At 38.3% G+C, this 24,468-nt stretch overlaps 1 protein-coding gene and 1 long non-coding RNA gene across 2 annotated transcripts in view; one reads left to right on the forward strand and one right to left on the reverse strand.

Moving 5' to 3' along the window:
* The window catches only part of LOC135200293 (uncharacterized), a 40,697-nt gene that overhangs the window by 9,150 nt on the left and 7,079 nt on the right, over window positions 1-24,468 (forward strand). The window lies entirely within an intron of this gene.
* On the reverse strand, window positions 735-23,147 carry LOC135200291 (mucin-5AC-like). Its single transcript, XM_064228789.1, has 7 exons — window positions 22,704-23,147; window positions 6,108-6,915; window positions 4,481-4,634; window positions 4,003-4,134; window positions 3,211-3,365; window positions 2,408-2,501; window positions 735-1,682 (listed from the first exon to the last, which is right to left on the reverse strand). The coding sequence occupies exons 2-7, from the start codon at window positions 6,908-6,910 to the stop codon at window positions 1,188-1,190; spliced, it is 1,833 nt and encodes a 610-aa protein (XP_064084859.1). The 5' UTR covers window positions 6,911-6,915; window positions 22,704-23,147; the 3' UTR covers window positions 735-1,187.

Raw genomic sequence — 24,468 nt, forward strand, 5'->3', positions numbered from 1 at the left:
AATCTGGGATGGTGAAGAAGTGTGAATAAATAATAGAATATTCTGATAAATAATTTAAATGAAGTGAAGTTCTTTGCCCTCCTAATTACGCATTATTTAGTCGCATGTTGTCATAATTTTGAAAATTATTTATGGGCTCCGCAGTTACACACAAAACATACACACACCCACACACAACACACACAACACAAACCACAACATATATATATATAGTTATATATATATTATATATATTATATATAATATCTATATATATAAATTAAATTGTATGTATAATTATAATGTAATATACTACAATAATACAAAATTAATTTATACTTAATAATAATGGTTAATATGTTATATATATCATTATTATATATATTTTATTTATATATATGTATATGATATATATATAATATAATATTTAATTTAATATATGTATGTTATATATATATATATTTATATACTATACCTATATATACATATATATATGTATATGCATATATACGTCTAATAAAAGGAGGCCATAAAAACGCCATAATATAGAAAGTACTGTATTTCAGAGACTGCTGTCTGAAGAGAGAGACAGCAGTCTCTGAAATATAGTACCTTCTATATTTTGGCGTTTTTATGAGCTCCTCTTATTAGATGGAATTCTGTTGTAACAGAACATTTTTACCATATATATATATATATATATATATATATATATAATATACACATATCATATATATTATATATATATCTATATATATATAATAATATATATATATATATATACACGCTCAGTAATCCCGATACCCTCAGCAGAACTCCACTAAGCAATGACTCCTACTCCTCAAAGGTATGGAAACTCGCTTAGCAAGCATCACCGTGTGTAGAAGTGCTATTAAATTTGAAATGCTACTACAGAGATGTGACTAGACTACCGAAAGATCGACTTCTTCTTTTGTATCACCAAAAGTCATCTGCAGTGAAAGCACGAACTTCTCATTTAAGCGTAATCACACTAATGATCTCTAATGGTTTCTCTGTGTATGGCATAGTTACAGTGGTTTATGAGTTTGAAGGTATCTGAGTATATCTTTTCGAAAAGTCTACCTGCGAAGGAATTCTATATGTGCTACTCTAGTTCCTGCTACTCGTGTTAAGGTTTACTGTGTCTCTGTTTTGACTTTGATGATAGATGACTATGCACAAATACATTAAATGCCAAGGTAAGGAAGCCACACGAACACAATCATAACGATGATAACGAAGAAGAAGGCCCTCAGGAGAAGGTACCGCTCGGAGATGTTGCCCCATTGGTTGTAGGAGTACGGGCAGTCGTATTCGATGTGAGATCGAACGTTGTCTTTGTCAAAGGAATCGTATCCCACGCACTTCCCACACAGGTAGAAGAGCACTTGCGAAGTGAGGGCAGCTGCGTCTAAGTCTATGGTCGTGGTGACGCTTGTGCTGCCGGCTGAGGCTCCCATGGCGATGTCAGTGAATGTGTCCGCGCCGTTTCCGCCTCCCACATTCACATTGAAGGACGTGTTTCCTCCGGGTCCTGCTGGTGCTGATGCCCCATCCATGGGTCTCGGGAGCTCTGGAAGGTGAGCGACTGTGAGATGCGAGGAGCATTCCACGAGTATCAAGCCCGGACAGTGGTCGTCTTCTTGAGCTCCAGCGATGAATGGCCACCTTCTGTTGAGTTCCTGCAGGTGTACAATGGAAAAAGCTTTTTGAAAGAAAAGCTGGACATCTACACTTTCGGTAGCTAGAACTGTTTTGCCTGCTTAGCAGTCATCTATCAGCCTCTCGTGATTTTGCAGATGAGCCAGGTAAAATGTAACTTACCGAACGATTCATCAGCATAAATAATAGCAAGAATTTATTGTTACAAACTTTAAATATGATATAAATAGTGGAGATTATAAATGCATTGGTGTTTACGTCACAAGAATAGGCTAGTGAGCAGACCTTTGCAAGAGTTCATTCTAAATGCACACTGCAATAGTTTTCATGGAAGTGTAGACAAAACTAAATACAAAGTATGAAGTAAATGTGTGACTGCCAAATGCTTACAGTGGAATTTGTTTTTGAACTCTGCCATGCTGAACAATGTAATGGAAATTCTGTTAAAACTTATGTTTATTAGAATGCAAACTTTTCCGTGTTGATGGTCTCTAATTTTCTAAAATGGATCAGTGGTATTCCTTTACTGCAAACCTTTAAGACCTAGATATTGCACTGTTCAAAAACGGGAATTCTACAGAGGATCACTACAGCTTGAATATCAAAACTTAAACTCGAGTGATAAGAACAGAAGACATTAAGCATTACGTATTCCTTGCTTAAGAAATTAGACCTTTGTTCTTTCATGATAAGTTTTGCCCTTGAAAAGTATTAGAGCACAAACAGTACCGGTTGGAAATATTACCTTCCTAACTAGGGCTTTGTTGCAAACCGATGTCAAACATGGGGGCTGCACCTTGGGAGGCCGTAACCGTTTCAGAGAACAGGTACGAAGAAACCTGAAGGGAAAAAAAGAAACATTAATTCCTCCCAGCTTCATATTGTATCACCAATATCAGATTGATAACGCTGATATGTAGTCTTTTATGTAAACTGATTGTACAGTCCCTACTTTAGTCAACTTTGCCTGCAAAAAGAGCAATGTCTATCAGACTGTTTGAAGATAGATGAGAAAGTCTTTGAAATGAGCAAGATTGAATAAATGGATGGATCGATAAGTTGACTAGATGAAGTATAATGATACTGCTTACTGTCCAGTTTTATAACTAAACTAAGAATCCTGAAAAAATAAGGCACGAAATATTTTTTTAAACAGTTATAGCAGTAAAAAAGGAGGAAAAAATATTCAATGCAAGAAAAAGAATCAGTCAACTAGATTGATGCTAAGGCTGTTGAGGTGGGCGCCGACTGATGCCTGTATCTAGCCCAGACCCGAAGTAACAAAGAAGTTGAGAAATTGGGCAGACTGATGCCTGCATCTAGCCCAGGGCCAAAGTAGCTGTGGAAGAAGTTGAGAAATTGGTGTTTAACACTGGATTAAGCACTAGATTGAGACAAAGCAAGACAGTGACCTGGACAAGGAAGTTGAATGTTAAACCTCCTCGTGACCTGGAGGGGTCTAGGGCCAGAGGCTTTGGGTTACATTGCTTTCCGAGAGCTAAGAGAAGCAATGAATGACGAATCCTTAGGAAGCAAGAAGAGGATTACCTGACGGGAACTGCTGGACAGGGTTCTCTTGCATGCTCATGAGGGATGGCATCTAATATTGTTGAGTAACCGCCTTCGGAGTCGCTGAGTTCTGCCGCTATGGATGCCAGAACACCACCTCTCAGTCCTCTCTCTGATTCCTGGACTACGTACGTCTGATGGTATGGAAGTGGCATTAGGAATGTTATATCATTACATCATCTGAACATCAGAGTGCAAGAATATTAGCTTAACATTATCCTTATATAGAGCCTACAGGTTAAATCTGTTAATTGAATGTAGTGTAAGAGGCACAATGAAAGCTGAGAACTGACACCTCTTCAACTGATAGGAAATGAATGAATAAACAGACCCCACTCTCAGGTTTCGTCCGCACCCTTCTGTGGTGGCTTCCAAGATTAGCCAGTCATCGAGGTAGGCCACCAGTTAAATGCCTTCTTTCCTGAACAAATTTGACAGGTCAAGGATTACCATTGCTCAGAGGAATGCATCTTGGAGGTTTTAGGCATTCGTGGCTGTTATATTAACCTATGTGCTTTTGAGTCAGTGGTTTCATGTTGCTAAAAGAAGATCCAGTTTTTTTTAGAAAAACTATTGTCAGATTGTATCTAACTGTTCTGTTTAAAATTAAATGACAGGTTGATTCGTTATGTATCTAGCAGGTCTGTTTGAAATGGAATTACAGGTTGATTAATAGATTCCACTTAATTGCCAAATTTACATTTTATCAGTAAAAGAGACTGTGAAATTAAGTAAATGGTGCAAAGTTGAAGAGTATACCATGAGCCTTACCTGAAGGACGGGGTCTGTTGTACCAGGAGGCTCAGCGTTTGATGGAAGAGTGAACACTGTCCTTGGCTCCCCTTTTTGTCGACTGCTCTGCGTTGCTTCTTGGTAAGTAGGGAGAGCATTTGGATTGCACAACTGTGAATATAATAATTTGGAGCTTTATACTAGAAGAAATTGCTTTTGCATTTATCAAGAAAGCTCTAATACTAAAAGGCCAAGTTATTCAGACAAACCCAGATTGGTAATTGACAAGCAAAAAAGGCACTAGCACATTGAATTGACATACGTTACCAGAACTAAACCAGAAGTTGCAGTCGTGATGTTTGGAGCAGGAAGGGAAATGCTAGAATCTAGTCCCTAATTTGTGGTTAGATGTTTGTTATGAACTGACATACCGAATGTGTAATCTGCTATTAAAAATCCTGAAACATGAAGCAAATAATAAAGGACTGAAAACTTACGTAACCGACAGATATACTACCTGGTCATATGATGGAGGAGGCGAGTGAAGGCAAGGCGGGACGGAGTCATGGGAAGTCAAGTATGTTAATGCCAAGTTGTGAACCCGGGCTTCTCTCTCACTTAAGCTGCTGCCTGGTGTGCCAGTATTGGAGTTTGCCAAATGCTCTAGATTGCTGGTGGAAGTCAAGGGGGTTTAAAAGACACCTGGAACATTCTGGGGATGAATGGTTTGGTTTAAATGCTGCAGGAAATTTCTGAGGCTATCCAGGATTTCCATTACAAGGCAGAATCAAAATGTATAGGAATACCATAATATGCTACAATTAAGATGACTCATTCGGCTTTGATATTTTGCTAGATATCTAATGATCAGAGATTTTTACTATTTACATGCAATAGTCAGTAGTTTCCAGTAATTCAGACAGTGAGTCTGAATAGTGTATTAGTTTCCAGTAAATCAGACAGTGAGTCTGTGGCCTCTTTTAAGATTCATGTCCTGCGATCGCTTTTAAAATCTTCCGCTGATAGTGTTGTGTTTGGAGGTCTGATTTTTCCCTCCACTTTTTGGCATTTAGAAGGTGCATGAAAGCAGGATCCTGTGTTATTCAGGTTCAGTTAAAGATCTTTTAAGGCTTTGAGAACTAAATTTTGGCAATTGATATCTGCAACTAGGATATTTTTTTTTACAAAGTTCGGTATTTTCATTTCGTGGTAAATACAGTCGACCCCTGCCTATTCGCTGTTCTGTAATCGCGGCTTCACACATTCGCGGATTTTCTGTGGAACGTATGTCCACATTATTCGCAAAAAATTAGCCTATTCGCAAAATTTTTCATAGAGAAATATTCACAAATTACTGTATGTTCATAATATTTTCGTGCCTAAAAACATTTTTCATAATAAAACTTAAAAAAAGGCAGGTATAAGTATTTTTAGAGTTTTTTTTTGGTGTTTCAACTATCAAAATAAGCAGTTATAAGCATTTTTAGAGGAGTGTCAAGTGCTCGCAGATTTTAGCTATTCACAGGGTTTGTGGTCCCTATCTCCGGCGAATCCCAGGGGTCGACTGTAGATGATCAATGTTCTGCAAACATTAATTTTAGTGCACATCCTGAAAGAGAAGATGAATGTCGAAGGAAGCTGATGTGGCATAATTACTTCCTAGATTACTTTTTGTAATGGACATTGCTGCAACATCTGTGAAATCAAGCAGTTTTATTGAGTGTTGATTGATGAAAGTATGCCATAAATATATAAAGTGCAGGGCAACACAAATCAATAGAAATGCTACAAATTAAGTATAGTGATTGAGGGAAATGAATTTTCAAGTTTAATGCAGTATTACAGCTAATTTAAACGCGACTTGAAGCGTATTTAATCGTGTTACTGCTTAAAATAAGTGAAGTAGCACTGACAATGATTGTTAATGAAGGTATCATGCTGTAAACGACTCCATTAACGAAAGTGGAAGTGATATTAAAAAACGATTACATTGTTAGAAACACTCTAGGTTACAACAATTTCATCAAGAAGCCAAGGTAGAGTCACAGCATGGCCAGAATGGATGCTGTCATAGTGTATGCTGAAGTCTTAAGAAGTGTTTGAACATGCAAGAAAAACAACAAGGATAATAAAGCCTTCAGTACCTGGAAGCTTCTGATATCCTCAGGGCAAGTGAAGCACTTCTTGACGTGGGTGACGGATGTAATGTGGACGAAGCAGCTGATGTGGATCTCACTATCCTAGTAGTGCTTGGGGAATGACTGTGGTGCACATATGGTGTCCGTGTGACAGACGGGAAAGAGAAAGACAACGAGGAAGAGAGCGAGGATGATGGCAGAGAGGTGTAGATCGAAGGGACTATAGACGTAGTCGGTACGGAAGGGGAAACCGAAGTGGAAATGGAAGAAGCAACTGAGAGTGTAGGTGAGCTGCGTAACCTCCCTACGGAAGTTATTGGAGATGGGTGCCGAGCAAAAGTGACAGCTGGGGATGAGTCTGGGCTGTTACCTCTCATGACCATGGGAGAAAAGCTATAGCTCCTCTCGGCAGCTGAAATCCCGTGTTCGGGTGTGTAGTTGTGCTGCAGAATGACCGAACTCCTCGAGACCTGCGACGAATTCGGTGGAATTCTGTAAGCGTGATCTTGTGGAACAAAATTGGGTCTGTTTGATGACAGATTGCTCGGTGGTGTACCAGCCACAGATGCAACGGGGTCAAAGAAGACGAGGGTTCTCGACTCTGGTGAGGACAACGACTCGTTTGGCCTGAGGGACCCTGCCAGGCCCATCATGTCTGCGGACATGGAGGGTGCCGAGGAGGAAAAGCAGGGCTGAGGGGTTCCTATGGTGCGGTACACTGACGGCCTTGGAGGAGTCTTGCCGCAGTACTGGGCCTCGGCTCCACAGAGCGTCCCGTGCCCAACCCCTTGACCGTCGTCTGCAGGCATTTTGTCTGAGAATGGAAATATTATTCAATAAAACGCAAGAAACTAATGTGCAGTTCATGACAAATATGAGAGTTGAATGACAGGAAATCTGATATAAAATTTCAGTGCCCATTTACAATTGTTCAGTTTTCAGTATTAAATAAGTTTATCATTTGACCTGATGACTGCTACAAAATAATTGTTCGCAAGGGGTAATTCTCACATAAATGATACATTTTCCACGTATAACTTGCATTCAGCTGATTTCATCGATTCCATTCCAGAAACATTAATGACAATTTTTACCTAGACCATAAAGGACCCCAAATGAATTTTTACCGTACTTGAGCGAATTTTAAATCCAACATTGGAAGCAGCCATCAGTGTAGGTCAACCATTTCTTAAAGTTTTATGGAAGTATATTGTATAAATTTGCATGTTTTAAATGGATTTAAGAGTTAGTCAGCTTCTTTTGAATTTACTGATAACTGATTAAGTATTAGATCATCTGCATGGAGAAACTGGAAGAATGAATTGTTCGTTTTTACTTTCTGGGTAGGTCGAGAAATTAGTTTATTGCTCGAAAAAAAAGAGTAGATAAGTTGAGGTCTGAAGACGCGAGTTGGTGAAAAGGAAAAGCGAAGTGATAGAAATAGGAAAAAAAGACACATGTAACCCCATCGAATACTGCTCAAGAAGAGCTGACAGTTTACAAAAGAGAAATCTGATTATGGAAAGTATATTTTAAGATAGTATACATAGGAAGTGTGGCTTATAGATTATTCATGTATAGTGAACGAGATAGATTAGACCAAGAACAAGGACAAAAGATTCTTCGCACTCCCAAAACTAGAGATTGAAAAGACAACTTGGGTTTATATGTCGAACCCCAGAAGAGGTCTACTAGAGAACCTTAATAAAGGAGATGGCTGGCTAACATTTTGTTTTCAATAATTTTCCAATTATGAAGTTGGACATTATTCATGATGGTGGTAGCTCAGCCAACAGCCTTAGGTTATGCTAGCACGTAAATTTAGAAAATAGTGCAGTCCCACTTTACCAGTAAACCGCCATTAAGAATGCAGCGAAATTGAGGACTACAAAGACTTTGCGGTGTGTATCATTCGCTAATTCAGTTATGGTTGACTTGCTTATCAGTCATCATCTAATATCTTATTTGAGTGTTTCTCTTCTTGCTCTCATTCACTCTAAGTTAAATATTATACATCAGACATATAAGTACACACACACACACACACACACACACACACACATATATATATATATATATATATATATATATATATATATATATATACATATACATATACATACATATGTATATGTAATGTGTGTGTGTGTGTATTTGTGTATTTGAATGTGTCCGTGAAGTAACCGATATATGACTTTATTTACTTACAAATTAATGATAAGATGTTCAACATTAAGCTGAACATGGCTTTATGATTAGGAAACATCTGGCGAAAGATGCCTGATTTGCATGCAAAGAAGCCATGGCAACCATCAGAGCAATATTGCAGAAAATCTCACTGCGAATAAAAGTATTAGAGAAGTTAAAGAATGTAATATGTAAAAGTGATGGGTGTTAAGGAAAGAGAGTGACTTGGCGGAATGTTTAACTGTATTGGAGCTGAAGTTCATCAATATCGAATGTCCCAATTCCAGAGGTCCTTTAAAATTCTCAGACCGCTGGACTGTGGGACCGTCTCCCTGAGGATGTAGTGCAACTAGAACTTCAAAAGTTTGCCGAAGATGTAATCATTACTACCTTAATGCCATTCTCCTTGCATTTTAATACATTTTTTTGAATTTGTTAATTTATTTTTCATTTTTAATAAGTGAGATCTCTTCTTTCTGTATTTCCCTTTACCATCTCTTACTTCCTACTGAGCCCCATATTCTTTGGAGACTCGAATTTCAAGTCCATGGTCCATGTGGGCTTGTTCCATATGAATAGGGTTCATCTTTTGAATAATAATAATAATAATAATAATAATAATAATAATAATAATAATAATAATAATAATGCATAAGACAAGATTCCATTGTGTAAGGGCAAGAATAAAATTATTATTATTATGTACTATAAGATAACATTACAATGTGTACGGGTAAGAATAAAAACTAAAACCAGAAGATTTTATTCTTTCATGTATTAAATACTGTTCTCCATTTTGGTGTCCATAAACCGACTTTCGCCTTGAAGTGTTTGATAGAGACAGTTACCTTAGATACCTTGTTCAGGGAATAAGCCCTCGTACTATACATGCTTTATAAACTTGTCATAATTCTGACCATCTTTTGAATTCAGATCATCTTAAACCATACAACACGTTATACTAGATATACACTTAAGTTTAACAGTTTGGTCTTCTCAGATGCGAGGTTGAATACCACAAAGATTTCTCGAAGTTTTATTTCAACTGTGACTAGATTATGGAAAAAATCTCCATAGACATGAAGTTAAATTGTTATCAAATCACAATTTCGAACTGACTGCAAATTATGTTTATCTGAGCTTATAGAAGTTTCATTTCGCAGTTTGGATGTTCTTATTGCTTTGATCAGCTATTTATCTTGCATTCTAAAATAATAATAGTATAATAATAATAATATAAAAGGAAGATTCCAGAATCCGCCATCAGCACCCAAGTGAGGAACATCATCCTGTCAGCAGGGGCACTAAAACTCTTCCTACACGAGCAAGTTAATTTTACGACCTATTCACGAGATTTGTGGAAGACAAAGCGCAGGAAAGACAAGTGGCGGAAACTCGCTGAAGGTCTTTGCGTCACACGGCGTAGGAGGTGATAATGATGATGATTCTCAGGAAAATATTTCAGCGGAGCCGCCCGCCATGTTCGGGCCTAGATTCGAGCTAGTGGGGCATAAATCGCTGAAAGCGGAAAGGCTCCTTGATTATTTTTAGTGCAGGTCAAACAAGCTAATTACCGTTGGCCCCTCCGTATTATATTCCATATATATATATCGTGCGAAATCCAAGAAAAGAGAGTAGATGGAAGTGCTAAACGGAGTGTGATATTGGTTTGTAAAAGACAGTTTTAATAGGGGACAGGAAGAGAAACTGGAGAGAATGTCAAGCTGCAAAACTTGGAAGTTGAAAGAATGTGAGCAAGAGTTGCAGACACTTTCAAAGTGCAAGAGGTGAAAGTTGAAAGAATGTGAGCAAGAGTTGCAGACTTTCAAAGTGCAAGAGGTGAAAGTTGAAAGAATGTGAGCAAGAGTTGCAGACACGTTTTCAAAGTGAAACAAGATTGGTGAAAGTGAAAGAATGTGAGCAAGAGTTCGATTAAGACACTTTCAAGGTGGGCAAGAGGTGAAAGTTGAAAGAATGTGAGCACGAGTTGCAGACACGTTTCAAGTAAACAAGAGTGACAGTGAAAAAGTAATTGTGAGTTGAAAGGAATTTAAAGGGGCAACGAGTTGCAGGCCACTTTCAAGGGCAAGTGGTTGAAAGGTGAAAGTTATGTGAAGCACGAGTGCCGACAACTTTTTCAAAGTGCAAGAGGTGGAAAGTTTGAAAGTATTGTTTGAAGCAACGGAGTTGCAAGACAAACTTTCAAAAGTGCACGAGTTGAAAGTGAAAAGTATGTGAGCACGAGGTTGAGGACACTTTCAAAGTGCAAGAGGTGAAAGTTGAAAGAATGTGAGCACGAGTTGCAGACACTTTCAAAGTGCAAGAGGTGAAAGTTGAAAGAATGTGAGCACGAGTTGCAGACACTTTCAAAGTGCAAGAGGTGAAAGTTGAAAGAATGTGAGCAGAGTTGCAGAACATTTCAAAGTGCAAGAAGGTGAAAGTTGAAAGGAAATGTGAGCAAGAGTTGTAGGCACTTTCAAAAGTGCAAGAGGTGAAAGTTGAAAGAATGTGAGCAAGAGTTGCAGGCACTTTCAAAGTGCAAGAGGTGAAAGTTGAAAGAATATGAGCAAGAGTTGCAGGCACTTTCAAAGTGCAAGAGGTGAAATTTGAAAGAATGTGAGCAAGAGTTGCAGGCACTTTCAAAGTGCAAGAGGTGAAAGTTGAAAGAATGTGAGCAACGAGTGCAGACACTTTCAAAGTGCAAGAGGTGAAAAGTGAAAAGAATGTGAGCAAGAGTTGCAGACACTTTTCAAAGTGCAAAAGAGGTGGAATTTGAAAGAATGTGAGCAAGAGTTGCAGACACTTTCAAAGTGCAGAGGTGAAAGTTGAAAGAAGTGAGCAAGAGTTGCAGACACTTTCAAAGTGCAAAAAGGAAAGGTGAAAGTTGAAAAGTATGTGAGCAAGAGTTGCAGACACTTTCAAAGTGCAAGAGAAAGTGAAAGTTAAATGTGGAGCAAGAGTTGCAGACACTTTCAAAGTGCAAGAGGTGAAAGTTGAAAGAAAGTGAGTAAGAGTTGCAGACACTTTCAAAGTGCAAGAGGTGGAAGTTGAAAGAATGTGAGCAAGAGTTGCAAACACTTTCAAAGTGCAAGAGGTGGAAGTTGAAAGAATGTGAGCAAGAGATTGCCAAAACACTTTCAAAGTGCAAGAGTGAAAGTGAAAGAATTTTGTGAGCAAGAGTTGCAAACACTTTCAAAGTGCAAGAGGTGAAAAGTTGAAAGAAGTGAGCAAGAGTTGCAAACACTTTCAAAGGCAAGAGGCGTGAAAGTTGGAAAGAATGTGAGCAAGAGTTGCAAACACACTTTCAAAGTGCAAGATGGTGAAAAGTTGGAAAGAATGAATGTAAAGCAAGAGTTGCAAAGACACTTTCAAAGTGCGAAGAGGTGGAAAAGTTGAAAGAATGTAAGCAAGGAGTTGGCAGGGACACTTTCAAAGTGCAAGAGGGGTGGAAAGTTGAAAGAACCGTAAGCAAAGAGTTGCAGGACACATTTCAAAGTGCAAAGAGGTGAAAGTTTTGAAAGGCTCTAACGGTTCTTGAACGTAAGCAAGAGTTGCAGGACACTTTCAAAGTGCAAAGAGGTGGAAACGTTTGAAAGAAGTAAGCAAGAGTGGCAGACACTTTCAAGGCAAGAGGTGGCGTGAAAGAATGTGAGCAAGAGCTTGCAAAAGACTACTTTCAAAGGCAACGAGGTGGAAGTTGGAAAGAACGTAAGCAAGAGTTGCAGGGGACACTTTCAAAAGTGGCAGGACACTTTCAAAGGTGCCAAGAGTTGAAAGAAAACGAAGCAGAGTTGCAGACACTTTGCAAATAAGTGCAAGAGGTGAAAAGTTGAAATGAATTGCGAGCAAGAGCTGCAGACACTTTCAAAGTGACAAGAGGTGAAAGTTGAAAGAACGTAAAGCAAGGAGTTTGCCAGGACACTTATTCAAAGACGTGCAAGAGGCGTGAAAGTTGAAATAATAACGTAAGCAAGAGTGCAGGGACACTTTTCAAAGGTCAAGCAAAGGTGGAAAGTTGAAAGAATGTGAGCAAGAGTTGCAGGACACTTTCAAAGTGCAAGGAGGTGGAAGGAAAGTTGAAAGGAATATGGGAAGCAAGGAGTTGCAGAGACATTCAAAAGTGCAAGGTGAAAAGGGTTGAAAGAATTGTGGAAAGCAAAAAAGCTGGCAGACAAAACTTTCAAAGTGCAAGAGGTTGGAAGTTGAAAGAATGTGGAGCAAGAGTTGCAGACACATTCAAAGTGCAAGAGGTGGAAAGTTGAAAAGAAAGTGAGTAAGGATTACAGACAACTTTTCAAAAGGGCAAGAGTTGAAAAGACAAAGGTGAAAGTTGAAGAATGTGAGAAGGAGCGCAGTACAAACTTTCCAAAGTGCCAAGAGGTGCGAAAGTGAAAGAAAGTGAGTAGGGAGTTGCAGACACTTTCAAAGTGCAAAGAGGTGGAAAAAGGTGAAAGCAAGTGAGGTAGAAGTTGCAGACAATTTCAAAGTGCAAGAAGGTGAAAGTTGAAAGAAAGTGAGTAAGAGTTGCAAGACACTTTCAAAGTGCAAGAGTGTGGAAGTGGAAAGAAAGGAGTGAGTTGCAGTACACATTCCAAGTGCAAAAGAGGTGAAAGTTGAAAGAAAGTGAGTAGGAGTTGCAGCCACTTTCCCGTGCAAGAGTGAAAAGTACAATAGGTGAAAGTTGAAAGAATGTGAGCAAGAGCTGCAGACACTTTCAAAGGTGCAAAGAGGTGGAAGTTGAAAGAAAGTGAGTAGGGAGTTGCAGACACTTTCAAAGTGCAAGAGGTGGAAGTTGAAAGAAGTGGAGTTAAGAGTTGCCGACACTTTCAAGTGCAAGATGTGAAATTGAAAGAAAGTGAGTAAGAGTTTGCAGACATTTTCAAATCTTGCAAGAGGTGGAAGTTGAAAGAAAGTGATAGAGTTGCAGACACTTTCCAAAGTGCAAGAGGTGAAAGTTTTAGAAAGAAAGTGAGTAGAGTTGCAGACCACTTTCAAAGTGCAAGGGTGGAAGTTGAAAAGAAAGTTGAGTAAGAGTTGCAGACGACTTTCACAAGTGCACAGAGTGGAAGTTGAAAGAAAGTATAAGTAGTTGGCAGACAACATTCAATTGGCAAGAGGTGTGAAGTTGAAAGAAGTGAGTAAGACTTGCAGACACATTCAAGTGCAAGAGGTGACAGTTGAAAGAAACGTTTCAAAAGCAGAGTTTGTCAAGGACACTTTCCAAAGTGCAAAGAGTTGAAGTTGAAAGAACGTAACAAGAGTTTGCATAGACCACTTTCAAAAGTGCAAGAGTTGGAGTTGAGAATGTGAGCAGAGCTGTAGACATTTTTCAAAGGTTCGAAGAGGTGGAAAGTTGAAAGAACGTAAGCAAGGTTGCAGACACTTTCCAAAGTGCAGAAGAGGTTTGAAAGTTGCAAAGAACGTTGAAATAACGTAAGCAAGAGTTTGCAGAACACTTTCAAAGTGCGAAGAGGTGAAAGTTGTAAAGATGTGAAGCAAGAGCTTGGCAGACTACTTTCAAAGTGCAATAGGTGGAAAGTTGAAAGAATGGTAAGCAAGAGCTTGCTGACACTTTGTCAAGTGCAAGAGTGGAAAGTTGAAAGAACGCGTAACGCCAAGATTGCAGACCTTTCTTTCCGTGGGCCAGAGGTTTGAAAGTGCAAGAGTTGAAAGAATGTAAGCCAAGAGTTGCAGACCTACTTTCCAAAGTGCAAGAGGGTGGAAAGTTGAAAGAATGTGAGCAAAGTTGCTGCAGACACGTTCAAAGGGTGCAAGAGGTAGAAAGTTTGAAAGAATGTGGAAGCAAAAGCGTTGCAGACCACCTTTCAAAGTGCAAGAGGTGAAAGTTGAAATAATGTAGCAAGAGTTGCAGCACACATTTCAAAGTGCAGTGGTGGAAAGTTGAAAGAATGTGAGTAAGAGTTTGCAGACCTTTCAAAGTTTGCAAAGAAGGTGAAAAGTACAAGAGGTGGAAAGTTGAAAGAATATGTGAAAGCAAAGAAGCTTGCAAGGAGACATTTCAAAGTGCAAAGAGGTTGGAAGTTGAAAGAAATGTGAGTAAAAGGCTTTGCAGACTTACTTTCAAGTGCAAGAGGTGGCAAGTTTGAAAGAAATGTGAGTAAGAGTTTTGCAGACACATTTCAAATAAAGTGCAAGAGGTGAAAGTTGAAAAGAAAGTGAGTTAAGAGTTGGCAGACACTTTCAAAGTGCAAGAGGTGCAAAGTTGAAAGGAAGTGGCTTAAGAAAGGTTGCAAAAGAACACTTCAAAGGTGCAAGAAGGTGACAGTTGAAAGAAAGTGAGTAAGATTGCAAAGACACTTTCAAGTGCAAGAGGTGGGAAGTTGAAATAAAGTGAGTAAGGAGTTGGCAAGACACTTTTCAAAGTGCAACTGGGAGGTGGGAAGGTTGAAAGAAAGTGAGTAAGAGTTGACAGACACTTTCAAAGTGCAACGTGGTGGAAGTTGAAAGAAAGTGAGTAAGAGTTGGCAGACACTTTCAAAGTGCAAGAGGTTGGAAAGTTTGAAAGAAAGTGAGTAAGAGTTGCAGACCACTTTCAAAGTGCAAGAGGTGGAAAGTTGAAAATAGAAGTGAGTACGAGTTGCAGACACTTTGCAAAGTGCCCAAGAGGTGGAAGTTGAAAGAATGTGAGCAAGAGTTGCAGACACTTTTCAAAGTGCAAGAGGTGGAAAGTTTGAAAGAATGTGAAGCAAGAGTTGTGCAGACACTTTCAAAGTGCAAGAGGGTGGAAGTTGAAAAAGAATGTGAGCAAGAGTTGCAAGAACATTCTTTCAAAAGTGCAAGAGGTTGGAAGGGTTGAAATGAATGTGAAGTCAAGAGGTTGCAGACAAACTTTTCAAACAAGTTGCGAAAAGGTGGAAGTTGAAAGAATGTGAGCAAGAGTTGCCAGAAACCTTTCAAAAGTGCAAAAAGGTAGGAAGTTGAAAGAAGGTTGAAAGAAGCGTTGCAGGACAACTTGCAAAGTTTGCAAGAGGTGGAAGTTGAAAGAAGTGAGCAAGAGTTTTGCAAAGACACTTCAAAGGCAAAGGAGGTGAAAAGTTGAAAAGAATGTGAGCAAGAGTTGCACACACTTTCAAACGTGCCAAGAGGTGAAATAGTTGAAAGAATGTAAGCAAAAGGAGTTTTGCACACCACTTTTCAAAGTGCAAAAGGTGAAACGTTTGAAAGAACTGTGAGGTAAGAGTTGCAAGATCAACTTTCAAAAGGGCAAGAGGTTGAAAACAGTGCAAAGAGGTTGAAAAGTTGAAAGAATGGGGTGAGACGCCAACCAGAGCTGCAGAACCATTCAAATTCAATGTGCAAGAAATGAAATTGTTTTAAAAGAATGTAAGCAAGAGTTGCAGACACATTTAAAGTGCAAGAAGTGAAAGTTGAAAGAACGTAAGCAAGAGTTGTAGACACATTTAAAGTGCAAGAGGAGAAAGTTGAAAGAATGTGAGCAAGAGTTGCAGACACTTTCAAAGTGCAAAAGCCGGAAGTTGAAAAAATTTGAGCAAGAGTTGCAGGCACTTTCAAAGTGCAAGAGGTGAAAGTTGAAAGAATTTGTAAGCAAAGAGTTGCAAAAGACCAACATTTTTAAAGTGCTAAGAAGTGAAAAACGTTTTGAGATTTGTTGAAGCAAAAGAGGTTGCAGACAAATGTTTGAAGCAAAGAAGTTGCAATTTTCAAACCCGGCAAAAGGAAAGGTGAAAAGTTTGGAATTAGAATTTGTAAGCAAGAGTTGCAGACACTTTCAAAGTGCCAGAGGTGGAAGGTTGAAAGAATCTGAGCAAAAGTTGCAGACACATTCAAAGTGCAAGAGGTGGAAGTTGAAAGAATGTGAGCAAGAGTTGCAGACACTTTCAAAGTGCAAGAGGTGGAAGTTGAAAGAATGTGAGCAAGAGTTGCAGACACTTTCAAAGTGCAAGAGGTGAAAGTTGAAAGAATGTGAGCAAGAGTTGCAGACACTTTCAAAGTGCAAGAGGTGAAAGTTGAAAGAATGTGAGCAAGAGTTGCAGACACTTTCAAAGTGCAAGAGGTGAAAGTTGAAAGAATGTGAGCAAGAGTTGCAGACACTTTCAAAGTGCAAAAGGTGAAAGTTGAAAGAATGTGAGCAAGCGTGCAGACACTTTCAAAGTGGCAAGAAGTTTGCAGTTGAGAATTGAAAGCAGAGTTGCAGACACTTTCAAAGTGCAAGAGGTGAAAGTTGAAAGAATGTGAGCAAGAGTTGCAGACACTTTCAAAGTGCAAAAGGTGAAAGTTGAAAGAATGTGAGCAAGAGTTGCAGACACTTTCAAAGGCAAAAGGTGAAGTTTGAAAAAGAATGTGGCAAGAGGTCAGACACTTTCAAAAGTTGCAAGAAGTCGAAGTTTTGAAAGAAATGTGAGTAAGCAAAGAGTTTGCAAGACACTTCAAAGGTGCAAAGAGGTTGAAAGTTGAAAGAATGTGAGCAAGAGTTGCCAGACACTTTTCAAAGTGCAAGAGTTTAAAGTTGAAAGAATGTGAGCTAAATAGTTGCAGGACACTTTCAAAGTGCAAAAGGTGACGTTGAAAGAATGTGAGCAAGAGTTGCGACTACTTTCAAAGTGCAAGAAGTGACAGTTTAAAGAATGTAAGCAGAAGGTTGCAAAGACATTTTCAAAGTGCAAAGAAGGTGAAAGGCCCTTGAAAGAATGTGAGCAAGAGTTGCAGGACACTTTCAAAGAGCACGAGGTTTGACAGTTGGAAAGAATGTGAGCAAGAGTTGCAGTCACTTTAAAAGTGCAAGAAGTGAAAGTTGAAAGAATGTGAGCAAGAGTTGCAGACACATTCATAGTGCAAAAAGTGAAAGTTGAAAGAATGTAAGCAAGAGTTGCAGACACATTCATAGTGCAAGAGGTGAAAGTTGAAAGAATGTGAGCAAGAGTTGCAGACACATTAATAGTGCAAGAATTGAAAGTTGAAAGAATGTGAGCAAGAGTTGCAGACACTTTCAAAGTGCAAGAGGTGAAAGTTGAAAGAATGTGAGTAAGAGTTGCAGACACTTTCAAAGTGCAAGAGGTGAAAGTTGAAAGAATGTGAGCAAGAGTTGCAGACACTTTCAAAGTGCAAGAAGTGGAAGTTGAAAGAATGTGAGCAAGAGTTGCAGACACTTTCAAAGTGCAAGAAGTGGAAGTTGAAAGAATGTGAGTAAGAGTTACAGACACTTTCAAAGTGCAATAGGTGAAAGTTGAAAGATTGTGAGCAAGAGTTGCAGTCACTTTCGAAGTGCAAGAAGTGGAAGTTGAAAGAATGTGAGCAAGAGTTGCAGACACATTCATAGTGCAAGAAGTGAAAGTTGAAAGAATGTAAGCAAGAGTTGCAGACACATTCATAGTGCAAGAGGTTAAAGTTGAAAGAATGTGTGCAAGAGTTGCTGACACATTCATAGTGCAAGAAGTGAAATTTGAAAGAACGTAAGCAAGAGTTGCAGACACTTTCAAAGTGCACGAGGTGAAAGTTGAAAGAATGTGAGCAAGAGTTGCAGGCACTTTCAAAGTGCACGAGGTGAAAGTTGAAAGAATGTGAGCAAGAATTGCAGATACATCATAGTGCAAGAAGTGGAAGTTGAAAGAATGTGAGTAAGAGTTGCAGACACTTTCTAAGAGCAAGAGGTGAAAGTTGAAAGAATGTCAGCAAGAGTGCAGACACTTCAAAGTGCACGAGGTGAAAGTGAAAGAAGTGAGCAAGAGTGCAGACACTTCTAAGAGCAAGAGGTGAAATTTGAAAGAACGTAAGCAGGAGTTGCAGACACTTTCAAAGTGCAAGAGGTGAAAGTTGAAAGAATGTGAGTAAGAGTTGCAGACACTTTCTAAGAGCAAGAGGTGAAATTTGAAAGAACGTAAGCAAGAGTTGCAGACACTTTCAAAGTGCAAGAGGTGAAAGTTGAAAGAATGTGAGCAAGAGTTGCAGGCACTTTCAAAGTGCACTAGGTGAAAGTTGAAATAATGTGAGCAAGAATTGCAGATACATTCATCAAGTGGCAGTAAACAATTAAATTAAGTGCAGCAAGAATTGCAGGGATTTAAACAATGGCAAGTGCAAGAGGTGAAAGTTGAACAGAATGTGAGCAAGAAGTTGCAGACACTTCTAAGTGCAAGAGGTGAAGTTGAATGTCAGGCAAGATTGCAGACATTTCAAAGTGCAAGAAGTGGAAGTTGAAAGAATGTGAGCAAGAGTTGCAGACACATCATAGTGCAAGAGGTGAAAGTTGAAAGAATGTCAGCAAGAGTTGTAGACACTTTCTAAGAGCAAGAGGTGAAAGTTGAAAGAATGTGAGCAAGAGTTGCAGTCACTTTCAAAGTGCAAGAAGTCGGAAGTTGAAAGAATGTGAACAAGAGTTGCAGACACTTTCAAAGTGCAAGAGGTGAAAGTTGAAAGAATGTGAGCAAGAGTTGCAGACACTTTCAAAGTGCAAGAAGTGGAAGTTGAAAGAATGTGAGCAAGAGTTGCAGACACTTTCAAAGTGCAAGAGGTGAAAGTTGAAAGAATGTGAGCAAGAGTTGCAGACATTTTCTAAGAGCTAGAGGTGAAAGTTGAAAGAATGTGAGCAAGAGTTGCAGTCACTTTCAAAGTGCAAGAAGTCGGAAGTTGAAAGAATGTGAGCAAGAGATGTAGACACTTTCAAAGTGCAAGAAGTGAAAGTTGAAAGAATGTGGCAAGAGTTACAGACCACTTTCAAAGCAAGAGGTGAAAGTTTTGAAAGAATGTGAGCAAGAGTTGCAGACACTTTCAAAAGTGCAAGAGGTGAAAGTTGAAAGAATGGAGGCAGAGTTGCAGACACTTTCAAAAGTGAAGATGTCGAAAGTTGAAAGAAATGTTGTGCAAAGAGTTGCAGACATTTCAAAGTGCAAGAAGTGAAAGTTGAAAGAATGTGAGCAAGTTGCAGACACTTCAAAGCAAAGAAGAGGAAGTTGAAAGAATGTGAGCAAGAGTTACAGACACTTTCAAAGTGCAAGAGGTGAAAGTTGAAAGAATGTGAGCAAGAGTTGCAGACCCATTCAATGTGCAAGAGGTGAAAATTGAAAGACTGTGAGCATGAGTTGCAGACACTTTCAAAGTGCAAGAGGTGAAAGTTGAAAGAATGTGAGCAAGAGTTGCAGACACTTTCAAAGTGCAAGAGGTGAAAGTTGAAAGAATGTGAGCAAGAGTTGTAGACACATTCAATGCGTAAGAAGTGAAAGTTGAAAGAATGTGAGCAAGAGTTGACACATTCAATGTGCAAGAGGTGAAAGTTGAAAGAATGTGAGCAAGAGTTGCAGAGACTTTCAAAGTGCAAGAAGTGAAAATTGAAAGAATGTGAGGAAGAGTTGCAGAAACTTTCAAAGTGCAAGAGGTGAAAGTTGAATGAATGTGAGGAAGAGTTGCAGACACTTTCAAAGTGCAAGAAGAGGAAGTTGAAAGAATGTGAGCAAGAGTTACAGACACTTTCAAAGTGTAAGAGGTGAAAATTGAAAGAATGTGAGGAAGAATTGCAGACACTTTCAAAGTGCAAGAGGTGAAAGTTGAAAGAATGTGAGCAAGAGTTGCAGACACTTTTAAAGTGCAAGAAGTGAAAATGGAAAGAATGTGAGGAAGAGTTGCAGACACATTCAAAGTGTAAGAGGTGAAAATTGAAAGAATGTGAGCAAGAGTTGCAGACACTTTCAAAGTGCAAGAGGTGAAAGTTGAAAGAATGTGAGCAAGAGTTGCAGACACTTTCAAAGTGCAAGAGGTGAAAGTTGAAAGAATGTAAGCAAGGGAAATCAGTAAACTAGAGCACTGAGTGTTAGTATGGATGCGGAAAGATTGGAAGCAGCAAATTCAAATAAGCTATTAGGAGTAAATATATCGGATATTATAATGACAGAAAATGTGAATCACATAAGCAAAGCAAGGACGGTGACAGGATGTATATATATAAGATTGGAAAAAAAGAGCATGGAATTTCTATGGAATCTAAGGTTGGAATGTTATAAAAGGATTTTTGTTGAACCAACTCCCCTGTGGGCTAATGAAATGCGTCTTTTTATTACAAATAAAAAAATTGTTAGGGGTTGTAGAAATTTGGAGATACATAGATGTAGTTAAAGGATAGAGTAGGTGAAACAATAGAGCTGAGTGCTGTGTGGAAAGAATGGAGTTTCAGTATCATTATTATTATTATTATTAATATTATTATCATTCAGAGGATGAACTCTATTCATATGGAACAAACCCACGGGGGCCAATGACTCGAAATTAAAGCCTCCAACGAATATGGTCCTCATTCGAAAGAAGCAACAGAAGGAATTGGTAAATACAGAAAGAGGAGATCACTTATTAGAAAAACAGGTAAATAAACAGTGGTAAATAAACAGATAAAAATAAAAAGATAAAAAATTTTAGTAAAATATTTAAATACAAGTTGAACTGTATTAGGGTAGCAATGTACTGTATCTTCGCTTGAACTTTCTGAAATTTCAGTTGCAAGACATCCTCAGGGAGGGTGTTCCACAGTCCAATGGTCTGAGGAATAAAGGACCTCTGGAACTAAGAACTTCGACCGGCACTTCTTTACTGCATATTGCAGGTAAAGGGGATCAGGGATCAAGTGTGAATGTGAAACGTCTCTGTTGAAATACAATTAATACAAAGTCTGTATGATTCAGGAGTGTTAGGAGGAGATGTAGGCCTAGAGAGAGCTGGGAAGATGGTGTGCTACTAGATAGTATAAGCAAAATTGAGGTGAATGCACTGCTAATGTCTGGGAACTTTTCTGCGCATTCGTTCATCCACAGTTCAACAGTTAAGATAGTTCGTCACTAATTTAATCACAGGGAATTGTAAATGACAGGTGCGTCTTTTCTGGCCAGGATTCGAACCCATCCCATTTTGAGTTGATGGATAACAATGAATTTATCCAAGTCGACCAGAATTCGAACCTATGCCTTCTTTGGCTGATACTTAGACAGCAGTGACTTTATGTAAACCAACTAGGATCCAAACCTGTACCTTGGGTAGATACATTGATGGCAGTTACATTATCCTCTCGGCCATCAGTATTGGATAGTCACTTTCATTCGTTGTTCAATCGGTTTATGCGCTTATACAGGATTTATTTTTGGTGCAAATTATTCTTAAGATAAGTTCAGTTTGATATCAATGATTTTTTTTTTTAAACATATAATATAATATATATATATATAATATATATATATATACATATATATATTGTATACGCATTAAGCTACAAATGTCCTATAATATCTAATTCGCTCTACCTCAGAATTAATATATTTTCATATATGTTAACTGAAGGGTGGTATCTGTGTGGTTAAAGGCACTTCTCTGTACATCCTGATTTCTTGGTTCCTAGGTTCGCGCCCGGGAGCCGACGAAATTATTATCAACTAAAAATTCCCCTTCAGTTAACATATATGAAAATATATTAATTCTGAGGTAGGGCGAATTAGATATTAAAGGACATTTGTAGCTTAATGCGTATATATGAATCAAGGTGATGTGGTCAGACATATATATATAGATATATATATATATATATATATATATATATAATTGTGTATATTATATAACAATGAGTCGACATGTGTGTTTGATGTGGGTTTATATGTGTTGCTATAGTCAAAGTATATTATCTAATGCTTATCACATTATTTTTTTTAATTATTATTGTTGTTGCGAGTTATCAGAATAAATAGGCAGGCCTTATGCCAGGACGGGCTCTTTGGGTGGGAAGAGAGAGGTCACTCAATAGGTACATATTCCCGGACACCAGTAATTGAGAATCACACTCTCCATATATTAGGCCACCTTAGGAGAGGCATTTTCATCTAATTTTCATCATTTGAGTGGAATTTTTCATTGGTCATTTTTATCAGTCGTAACTAACTGTTTTCATGTAGTTGCTTGTCGCTCGATACATTCTGTCCACAGTTTCGTTTTTTCTTTCTTTATTATATATATATATATATATATATATATATATATATATATATATATATATATATATATATTGTGTGTGTGTGTATGTATGTATATTTGTGTGTTTGTATGTATGTATTTGTATGTGTATATATTATCTATGTGTATTCCTGCTCCCTTTTTTTCAGTCGTACCCTAGTCCCCTTTGTAATATATTCTATATATAAATATTCACAAACCTTGCAAAATCAAGCAAACTGAAGATTCCAAATAATTGTGTATCAAATTGGTTGCTATTTCTGGTGACCCCCTTAGGCCTAATAGGCGGACGTCGATGGAAACAAAACACAACTCACTAGGTCACGGTCCACGACGACGTTAGTCTCCTCACCCGGGACAGTCTGGACCCACTGACCTATTTTCCGTCCTAACATCTTTTTTAATCTCTCCTTGGCAGCAGCCTGCTGTGTCAATCCCTGCACTGGGACTGGGGCTTACCTTCAGCAGATCTTTAATTAAGCTCCTGTAGGTAGGCCAAGTTTTTTCCGAGGCAGAACTCCCAAACGGTCGATTTGCATCTTGCTTACTCCCTTTTCTGTCACTCCATGGATTTTCTGCTTCTTCGCAACGTCCCTTGGTGATTGAAGATCGACCACGACCTCCACAGGACCACTAGTCTATGTGAAACACATCCCTGCTGTAAGGTAAGGTAGCAGACGACCCTGCCTGCCCTCCGCTCGCACGAAGAAACGATGTCGTTTGAAAGATTCGTCTTCGGGGTTGGAAACTTCTCCGCTCACTTCGAGCAGACTTTCCTTGTTTTCATGGCTTTATGACATGCTTGCCCGTCGTCATTTCATTGACTTTTAAGCTGGGTTAAGGCTTGTTTTTCAGATCACACGCACATTATTGGAACAACCACAGGGAAAACAGGCTCTTTCCGGAAACATCAGCTGTATCATGAATGGGTCGAACTCATTTTCATTGACTAGATTTTTCGTTTTCTTTGTTTGCCTGGAAGCGTAGACTATTATGAATGTTTCGCAGTCCTCTTAACCTGGTGTCTTTTACATTGTTTTTATTTTTTTATGAGAATTGTAGAAATTATATCCGAAGCAAACAATTTTTTCTAGGCTGTTGGATTATTATTTCCATAGCCATAGATGTGATCTATTTTCCCATAAATACAAATGGATGGATTTGATTTTGATTTGATAAAAGTCCGCGGTCAGTTTGCCTCGGAGCGTGTTGTATTGATTTGTTAAGCGTTCAACATTTACTGCTCGCAGGTTAGTGAATTAAATTTCATGAGGCTCACCTTAATTCTGGATGCGTTTTATTTCAGTTAATAATTTGAGAACTTTAATGTGTTTGGGTTAATTATCTCTTATTTTTCAAAAATGTAAATGAAAATCTTAGTACATCTGGTAGTCAACGATGAAGACAGTTTTAGACAAAATTAATTTATTATAGAGTTGATACCAGTTGAGTAATTATATGGAAGATTTCATTGATTTTATCTTTTCATTTTATGGATGGATCCATGTCGATCTATCTATAGTTAATTATTTACTCAGTTGAATTAATCATTATTTCTTATCGAGTATTTACTAGGACTGCATTTAACCCCCAAAACAAGTCAGTCTTAAATAAAATGGAGAATCAAGACAGTTTGATTTACATGTTCGGTAATTTATGTAAAAGTACTGAAAAGGGTTGCTTTATTATTATTATTATTTTTAAGATAAAATACAAAGATTCAGCTAATTATACAGTAACCACCTTGATGACGGGATAATTCTCCATTAAAGAAGTGTTTGTTCTTGATAACTCATTGCAAGATTTATGTCGTATTATTCTCTATATTTGAAGCTTTAGATCAGTTTTAGTCTAAATTCTGTTCCTTTGGGGCAACCTATTCTCTGTCATTTTTTCATCCTTAATATTGTGGTAACTGTTACTTTTCACTTTTGTGCCTATAGTGACCCATTGCCGCTTGCACTAGAATGACAAGTTTGTTGCAAGTTTCACAAGGCAGAAGTTATAACCGTGCTTACAACCTCCCCTCCCTTCACCTTTATTTGTTTGGATCTGGTATAATTATGGTAATTATCAAATGAATGTTAACATTACTTTTCCCTTCGTTTTTTTGTTGGCAGATAAAACACAGTGACCAGTTACACATAAGTATAATAAAGGAATGTTTTCAGTCGGGTATAAACATACGTTACAAATGATTATATATATATATATATATATATAT

This window comes from Macrobrachium nipponense, chromosome 26 (assembly GCF_015104395.2).
Source record: "Macrobrachium nipponense isolate FS-2020 chromosome 26, ASM1510439v2, whole genome shotgun sequence".
In the NCBI taxonomy this organism is placed as follows: Eukaryota; Metazoa; Arthropoda; class Malacostraca; order Decapoda; family Palaemonidae; genus Macrobrachium; species Macrobrachium nipponense.

Excerpts from the sequence above, each read along its gene's own strand:
- LOC135200291 (XM_064228789.1), bottom strand. The coding sequence starts at position 6,910 with ATGCCTGCAGACGACGGTCAAGGGGTTGGGCACGGGACGCTCTGTGGA. Across the intron at positions 3,366-4,002 it reads CAACAGACCCCGTCCTTCAG|ACGTACGTAGTCCAGGAATC; the intron begins GTAAGGCTCATG and ends CCATACCATCAG. Across the intron at positions 1,683-2,407 it reads ACAAAGCCCTAGTTAGGAAG|GAACTCAACAGAAGGTGGCC; the intron begins GTAATATTTCCA and ends GTACACCTGCAG.